Source organism: Seriola dumerili, unplaced genomic scaffold (assembly GCF_002260705.1).
Source record: "Seriola dumerili isolate Sdu_G_001 unplaced genomic scaffold, Sdu_1.0 BDQW01000091.1, whole genome shotgun sequence".
NCBI lineage: Eukaryota > Metazoa > Chordata > Actinopteri > Carangiformes > Carangidae > Seriola > Seriola dumerili.
Window position 1 is genome coordinate 5,866,178 of NW_019174346.1, and position 8,487 is coordinate 5,874,664.

Below are 8,487 nucleotides of genomic sequence, written 5' to 3' on the forward strand. Positions count from 1 at the left end.
CCTCCCAAGTTCATGCTTCAGATACTGTGAGGTTGTAAGGCTGTGAGGTTGATACTGATTTAAGTATTTATGGTGGGAAAATAAGGACAAAATTGTGTCTGTAGTAGTCACTGTACATTATGTTTTTGGTTCTGTACATTATGTTTTTGGTCCGGCAACAAGCTGCAGGTACAAGTGCTTATTTTGTGTTTTACGCATGAGACATTTCGTCCGAACTGTTTTCGAGAGCACTTGAAAGCAGCAGCAGCAGCAGGTTAAAGTGCGCAACTGCAAAGCAGCTGCCGCAGTTAGTCTCCTTTGGTCAGTGGGCAGCGAGCGTGTAGCCGCTCCCAAAGAGCGTAGTTTTCTCTGGGGCTGGAAATTGTAGTTTCAGAATGAAATTTACAGTAAAACTTCCATAAATTAACATATGTGATCAGAGTTGATAAAAATTCTTATCTTAATGTTTTAGTCTCTCAGGCCAAAGACAGACTGCCCTCTCTGTGGGTAGGCTATGAACCCTGAGGAATAACTGCAAACATTCTTCAGGGCTGAAAAAGACATAGAGAATTTCGTTTTTAAGTTAATATTCTGCAGGAAAAAAACAAGATGTCAAAACTGAACATCGGTCGAGGACTAGGCAGTAAAGCCATGGCTGGATTAACTGTCGCGGGCTTCTAGGGGCAAAAACTTGTTATTGGGCCCCCTGTTGACCCCCTCTGCACCCAGAAACTAAGCAGTGTTTTAAAGCTGAAATGATTAGTTGATTGATTGATAAGTTGACTGACAAAAAATTAATGTGCAACAATTTTGGTAATTTATTAATCATCTATTAAATACATTTTTTGAGCAAGAAATTCACTGGTACTCAATGACTCAATGACTGTGTATTTTTACTGGTGGTCAGACAGTAAAAGCAATTTGAATATGTTCACGTGGTCTTCAGGGAATAATAATCAGCATTTTCTTTTATTATTTTCTAACATTTGATAGACTAAACAATCAATTAAAGAAAATAATTGTCAGACATATTGATAATGAAAATAATTGTTGGTTGAAGCCTTACAGTACTTACAGCATCAAACTGAATGATCATAATACAAACTATAACAGTTAAGGTCTTAAAACTGGTCTCTGGTACCACAAGATGGAGGATGGAGGATCCATCAGAGTTGATATTGATCTTCCAGAGGTGATTATTATTTATTAATCCAGCCCTGAGTAAAGTACAGAGCTGTTTGTAGTAAACATGCAAATACAACATTTCTAAGGAAGTACCAGGTATCTAAGGAAACGGAAAAGGATATAGGGTTAGCGCATTAACTATGATTTTGACCTATGAACTTATATACACTCAGTTTATTAGGTCCACCCAGTGTGGTCTAACACAACAGTTCTGCAATAAATCCTCCCTCCATGACGGTTATAATGCTCAGTTTTGGCTTCAGTTTTAGGCACCAAAATTAAACTGAGGATGCTGTCAAAATGAATGTCATGAATAGTTTTTATGTATCAGTTACCTTCATACAAAGTGCAGTAAACAGAAAAACCTAAACCGGTAGTTGTTATGACCCCCCTTTGCTTTTAAAACAGGTCCAGTTCTCCTCAGTACACCTGCACAGTTTTTCAGGTACATGGTAGGTAGGTTGTTCCAGTATCTTTGGAGGACCTGCCACTGTTCTTCTGTGGAATCAGACTGTCTCAGAGTCTCTATTTCTTCATGTAATCTCACATGACTCCATGACGTCAGGATCAGTGCTCTGTGGGGGCCAGACCATCAGTTGCAGGACTCACTGCTGTATTCTTTGTAGTATTTTGACTGGTGGTTGGCTACAGCGTGATATGATATGATTGTTTAAATGTGTGGGATGTGGCCGAAATAGTAGGATAACAAATATCTTTTTTCCATCTCACATATTTTGCCAAAACATTTTCTCTCTAATACTTTGTAAATGTGGTACCACTTTCTAATAAGACACACTTTACACACTAAATAATAATATAATTGCTTTATTAATGGTGTAGTATTTTAAGCCATTAGTAAGACATATTTTGGTTTGCTGGGTTGTGAAAAATCCCATTCGCTGGTGTTCATCTTATCTAGTTGAGAATTGTGCAAGTGTTGGTAATTGTATTTTAATTAATAAATTATTATGGATATTCCACTTTCTAACAAGCGACCAAATCTGAAAAATTTAGACGAAAGTAATCCATGGAAAAGCCTGCTGCAGACTACATAACTTTCACCTATTTTTTTCGTCAAATAAGATTATTTTACAAGGGAGAATGGAACTAAACCTCGCTCCTCATAATGTTTTTATTTTACAAAATAAGTAGATTTATTATCCTATGATTATAAACAATTCAGGCTACAAGACCACTACAGCCTTGAAAACAATGTGGGAAAAGGATTTTGGCAATTGTTTTCAAGACCGTGATTGGGATATAATTATTGGTATTGCTAAACAGGTCTCTCACCAGAAAAGAACACATGGTTACTACTTTTAATATCTATTCGACAAGGATTATGATTCTTCATGAGACTGGTACTGTGGACATTAGACAGGTTTACTGGACACTATTCTATTCTTTTATTTATTATCATTTTTCTTTCTTTTGTTTGACTGTTTGTGAGTAGTTGATATATTTGTTGCTTGTCTTTCTTTTCTTCTCTGTTTAATGCTGGCTGGAGACTGTTGTGTATTTGTAATTTGTAATTATGAAAAGTAATACAAATTTAAGTCATTAAAAAAAAAAAAAAGTAGACTTGTGTACTGAGAACCTATCGTAATATTCAGTCAAGAACCTGCTATTTACATTAGATAAACTATACTGAAAAATACTCTTGTGATTAAATAGATACTGATCAATGCTCTGTTATTGCATAGATAGTGTGTATGTGCTGTATATAAATGTACAATTCCAGTGCTTTTCAGACACAGCTTTTGCATCTTAAAAGAAATAATCAACTCTGAATTAAGAAAACAGTTTTTTATATAGCACATTTAAGACATCCAGAGTCAGACTTTGGTTAAAGGCACATTAGCATAATTAAACACCAGTATATAATCTCTATGAACCTGGATTCTTTGCCCGCTCATAGCAAATACAACATAAAAAAATGTAAACCACTCTTAAATCATCATTAAATCAGCATAAGAAAGTAAAGTAAAGAAAGTGCATTCAAATCAAAGCTAAAAAGAGTATAAAAGGAATTATTTGTTGATCAGGTTATCTAGACTGATAGTGCTAGCAGTTATGGCTGCATTGTTTTCAGTAGGTTTTATCCTAGGAGCTGGTGTTGACTGGTCTGACAATCACTGAGCTGCCAGTGAACAGTGTGGGGTAGAATTCCATCATGAACTTGTTCTTCAGGCGGTGCAGGAAGTGGACGTATCTCACCCCAGGTCCGTAGCCGGAGAACACATGTGCCACCTGCAGGCCGTCACACAGAGACATGCAGTGAACAATTTGAATACAAGCAGACGACCGTACCTGTGAGGGGACTGAGTCACTCACCTCTTTCCAGGTGTGTGAGTAAGTGCTGAGGTCCTCAGTGGGGCTGACAGTGTGCTCGGAGATCACCGTGCTTTTGTCCGCAGCCAGTAACTTTACATGCAGCTGGTAGATGGATTCATGTACCTGACTCTCCTCATACCTGACACAGTTTATAGAGAAATCACAATTGTGTGAAATGTAGTTCATCAATTTTGTTCACAACAGTGTTCACAAGTTGACAGATGGCAGCACATTGAATGCTGCTGAACCTAGAATAAAATAACTATTAAAACATGGCTGACAGTTTATTTTACAAATGAGTAACTACAAGTTTAGTCCCTAATAACTTCTGGGGCTGCAACTAATTCATGTCATTTTTATAATCAATTAATCTGGCAATCATTTTTTTCAGTTAATCAATTAATCATTTAGTGTATGAAATATCAAAAATTAGTAAAAGTCACAGTGATATCTTGAAAGCCCAAAACCCTTTTTTTTTCAGTTTACGACGACTTTGAACAGACAAAATCAGAAAATCCTCATATTGGAGAATCTTTTTTTTCACAATTTGTATTTGAAATTTGAAAAATGACATTTCCATTCATTCTTATGTCAAACTACTTGATTAACGGACTATTTGTTTCAGCTCTAATAACTTAAAGCATCCTGAAAGAAGTGTGTAGTTTGGTATTAATTTTAGGGGAAACAGCCAGTGTTAAATGACTCATTCCAGTTATTTGTTGGTGTAACTTCAGTTCAGAGTCTTTCAGTCAGAGCACAGCAGATCATCTGAACATGCAGACATGTTAACTTGTCTCTACAGACCTTACACAGTTCAATAATAATAAATTAATATATATGTTTATATTCACCTATTATTAACTTGTCATTAACCTTTGTGGCTGTATCTGTACAATAAAGCCCTACCAAAAACTGAATGGATATATATACACATATATATATATACAGTATATATAATTTATAATTTATCAATGAAGTAAGCCTTTGATTCTTGGTCCCACCTACAAACCTAGCAGTTTTTTTGTGACTGTCCAAAAAAAGCTATGCAACAATGCACATACAAGTCAAACTTTAAAACCCTTTATATTTTTAAACAACCAGTAGAAACCAATACCTGTACTGGTTTGTTCCCACAGAAGGCAGTCATATATAGTTATAATTCTATCTACTTATGTTGGATTTCACTTACACCTACAAACTGAATGTTTCTAGACCCATTCACTGATTATGAAAACTTGGTTAATTCTCTTAAGGTGCTGTCAAAGGGGATTTGCACTTCAATGCTAAGCTAAAAAAGCTAAAATAAGTCAAAGGCAGGTCTTTTTTCTACAAGCAATTTCAAATCCTAACACTATTTTCTGGATATTATATTTACAAAGACACAAGCTGAAAACCAGAGTCTCACCCAAACTATTCCGTTTACAATGCAAACCTACATGACGCATGTACAAATGCACAGACTGTGAAACTTGCGCTGCACGTTGTGTCATCTATATGTGTACCAGCCATGCTGATAAGGTCCCAGTGATAAGTAATCATGCATGGTGTGTTATAAGGGCATGGATGTGGGAGGTGGGTGGGGGTGCTCATTAACCCACCAGTCTTGGATGACTATTTCAGGCTGAAATTCATCCAGCAGCTTTTCCCACAGTCCCTCTGCCTTCAGGTCCACGACCTGCTCCATGGAGAACCAGCTGGGGACAACAAAGCAGAGTCACATTCACCACATGTTCATCATTTGAGACAAACCGTTTTTAAAATCATATCCTGGTCTTAGATGTGCCAGTTTTTACCTGTCCGATTGTAAGTGGAAGTATACGCTCACTGCCTGTAAAAACACCTGACCCTGAGCGGCACCCACCTGTATTGAGGCAATTCACAGATCACAGCACCGGCTGGGATGCCAGTCGTGTCATAGGGGAGAACCTCTACGCTCGTGGTCCAGCCACTGAAGTCACCTGTGAATTAAGATTAGCTTCTTAGATTACTTCATTCATTTCTTTGTTTTCATTTTCTGACAAACATGCTGATCAATGTCTCTCACCATCAGGTTGAAAACGTGGAGGTCCACGTGTTGGCACTTCAGGCAGCTCAGGTTCAGGTGGAGGGGTGTCCTTACTCAGGCCTGTCAGGAATAAGACAGAGGGACAGTTGTAAAAAGGTGCCACACCTACAGAAGTCACTGTGAATCACAAAGCCAAAGAATCTGTCTTTCTCACAAATAGGGTCACTGGGTGTGTCTCTGTGTGAAAAACACACACTTGTATTAGTCAGCAGCTCATAAATCTAAAATCTGCAGTTTGAGACATACAGTGATTACAGCTGATCACAAGTGATTATTTTAGTTTAAAAAGTGACACTGTTACAATCCAGTGACCTTGTTTGATTTATTGTTTCCTTGGCAATAAACAATAGTTTAGTGCTTAATGTAATGTGAATGGAGTTTTTTTTTTTAAAAACAACTGTTTGAAAACTGGACTGGATAAGTATGTTCTATATTAATAAATACACCTGTGATTAAAACCTCATTAAGAGATTTAACAGAGTAAAGCTTTAACGATCACCTCCCTTTCTTATAATTGGTCCATTCCCTCTTAAAGCCTTTTATGATCATCATCACAGTCGCTTTCTTCCTATTTCACTTCTCATTGTAGACATTTTGAATCTTGGAATATTTTCCACTGAGCTAAAGATCCCAAAACCTCAGCAAAACCAACCAAAATGAACAGTAATGGCCATCGGGATGAAACCACTTCAGGCTCAGTTTAAACTACTTCGTGTTTACCATTGGGTCAAAACACAACTTCGTGACAGAGAGTTCAGGAACAGTTGGAAACCGGTGAAACTACTTTAAAACACCCGTAGCTACGTTAGGCCGCTGTAGTAAATAGGCTGAAATACATGTGTTGTACATGTAACTGTAGATCAGTCTTACTGAACTCTGAACCCACCTCTGGATCAACACTGCCGTCTGGATCAGCACTTAACAACACATGAGTCATTTCACCAAAACAGTTGTGTTACCGTGAGGCGCAGGGTTCTTCAGTAAATTTCTCCCGAACGGCTTTGCTTCGTAGACGCACTTCCAGTCCAGGCTGTCGGGCATCGGGGCGCCGTGCAGAGTCCACTCAGCCTCACATCTCGTCCTCCATTCAGCAGACATGGTGCGGTCGGATACTGTGTGATCACAACACTAATTCATCCAGGAACTATACAAGGAGTATTTATTGCAGCCTGTAGACGGAGCCACACCCCGTGTCACAACGCACGCTGCGCCCTGGTCTCTTAAAGTCACAGAGTCTAATATCGTTGCCAGTAGAGACGAGCACAGGTGAAAAAGTCACGGCAAGGTAACTGGTCAGAGAGAATTATTCTGCATGTTTTATATTTTAAAATATATAGATAATAATGAAATAATAGCAATACAAATATTGAATATGTTTAATTTATATATTAGCTGTGTCCTTAGTAACGATTGAATGAATGAATTAGTGAATATACATTTATATGTTATAAAACAATATATAATGTTTTACAGTATATTTTATGTTTCTACAAAAAGTGCAGAATATAATTTTCCAGTCTTCTTCTTCTTCTTCTTCTTCTTCTTCTTCTTCTTCTTCTTCTTCTTCTCACAAGGTTGTTAAACAAGTCAAGACAAATATAACCAAATACATCAATAGGCCTATTTAGATACTTACTTATAATACTTAGTATACTAAATAAAAAGAGTGCAGAGTAAAATGAAAAATAATTAGAATGGAGAATAAAACCTAAAGCTTTTGGCCTCCAATTAATTGGTTAAAAAAAAGCTTTATCTTAACTAATTCATCTTTTTTCCTCCATTTTCTCTGGAGGATATGGGAAAATTATAAAGTTTTATGTTTAATCAATTTTGGGGTTTGAGATGAAAGTAATCCTAAAAAACAAACTGCATCAAAGCAGCAAAGAAATGATATGTGAAAATATGGTAGGAGGACAAAACTGGCAAAGGAAATAACATGTGAAATCTTTTTAAAAAAAAGCTTTTTGAAAACCCATTAAAAAACCTTTTTTGTTATCGTTATTATATAAATGCAGTGAAATAGATATGTTAATTGGTCCATTATTCTGTTTTATTTTTTCTGTTATGCTTTTTTTTTTAAAATCACTGAACGAGTTCATAAATACTCCGGGTAAAGAGCTCAGACTCCACAAAACACACCATGAGAGATAAATCACTTCTGTTGATTTCAGTTGCCTTTGCCCCTTTACAGTAACACAGGAACAGCTACTATAGAGACACTAACAGCCTTACCTTTGGACTGTGTAGATGCCTGTAGGTTCACTAGGCGGAGTTGAATTTAATCAGAAGGTCTCTGATATGGGAGCAAAATGCGAGCTTAATGTTTTAAGGGAAACAAAGCCGATTTTATTTATTTAATATCTAAAACATCCCATATTGTATGTGACCTTTAAGAAGATCTGGCCCACTATAGAGTATTAATGACATGAGTTCAGCAGAATATCTCTGGCTTCACCTGTTGAAATGACTGATAATAATGTTACATTATTCTGATTCCTGGTGGGAAAGACTCTCTTGCCTCTTTCTTTTCCTCTCATCCAGAAAGGTCAAAGGTGAAGGTCACCTACAGACCTGGAGCTGCTGGAGATTCAGTGTTTTTCACACCAATAAGTTCAGCATGGAGGATAACAGTGATATGGTTGTAGAATATATTTTATAAATCTGTGTTTTATTTGAAATTCAGCAAATTTAACAGCAAATATAAAAATACACAAACTTAAGGAAATATGGTCATGTAACAATTTTTCATCTGATATAACCTCTAAAATAAATCAATGTATAGTGAGTTTTGTTCAAAGGTAAATGATATTATATGTTTCTTACTAAAACTAGTTATAAAACACATTTGATATGGGTATACAGTACTTACAATGGCTTCATGTCAGATGGTTGTATTTCTTTTTATATTCCACAATGTTATCTTC

The 8,487-nt window shown here is 36.6% G+C and overlaps 1 protein-coding gene across 1 annotated transcript; it reads right to left on the reverse strand.

Moving 5' to 3' along the window:
* Nucleotides 1-2,955: 2,955 nt before the first annotated feature.
* nccrp1 (non-specific cytotoxic cell receptor protein 1 homolog (zebrafish)) lies at nucleotides 2,956-6,701 on the reverse strand. The gene is made up of 6 exons (XM_022746031.1): nucleotides 6,523-6,701; nucleotides 5,543-5,623; nucleotides 5,360-5,456; nucleotides 5,097-5,192; nucleotides 3,499-3,637; nucleotides 2,956-3,414 (listed from the first exon to the last, which is right to left on the reverse strand). The coding sequence occupies exons 1-6, from the start codon at nucleotides 6,659-6,661 to the stop codon at nucleotides 3,268-3,270; spliced, it is 699 nt and encodes a 232-aa protein (XP_022601752.1). The 5' UTR covers nucleotides 6,662-6,701; the 3' UTR covers nucleotides 2,956-3,267.
* Nucleotides 6,702-8,487: the final 1,786 nt, after the last annotated feature.

Bases quoted from the DNA above. Each gene is read 5' to 3' on its own strand.
- nccrp1 (XM_022746031.1), bottom strand. From the start codon at position 6,661: ATGTCTGCTGAATGGAGGACGAGATGTGAGGCTGAGTGGACTCTGCAC. The intron at 5,193-5,359 runs GTGGGTGCCGCT...TGTTGTCCCCAG, and splicing joins TGTGAATTGCCTCAATACAG to CTGGTTCTCCATGGAGCAGG. The intron at 3,415-3,498 runs GTGAGTGACTCA...GACGGCCTGCAG, and splicing joins ACTCACACACCTGGAAAGAG to GTGGCACATGTGTTCTCCGG.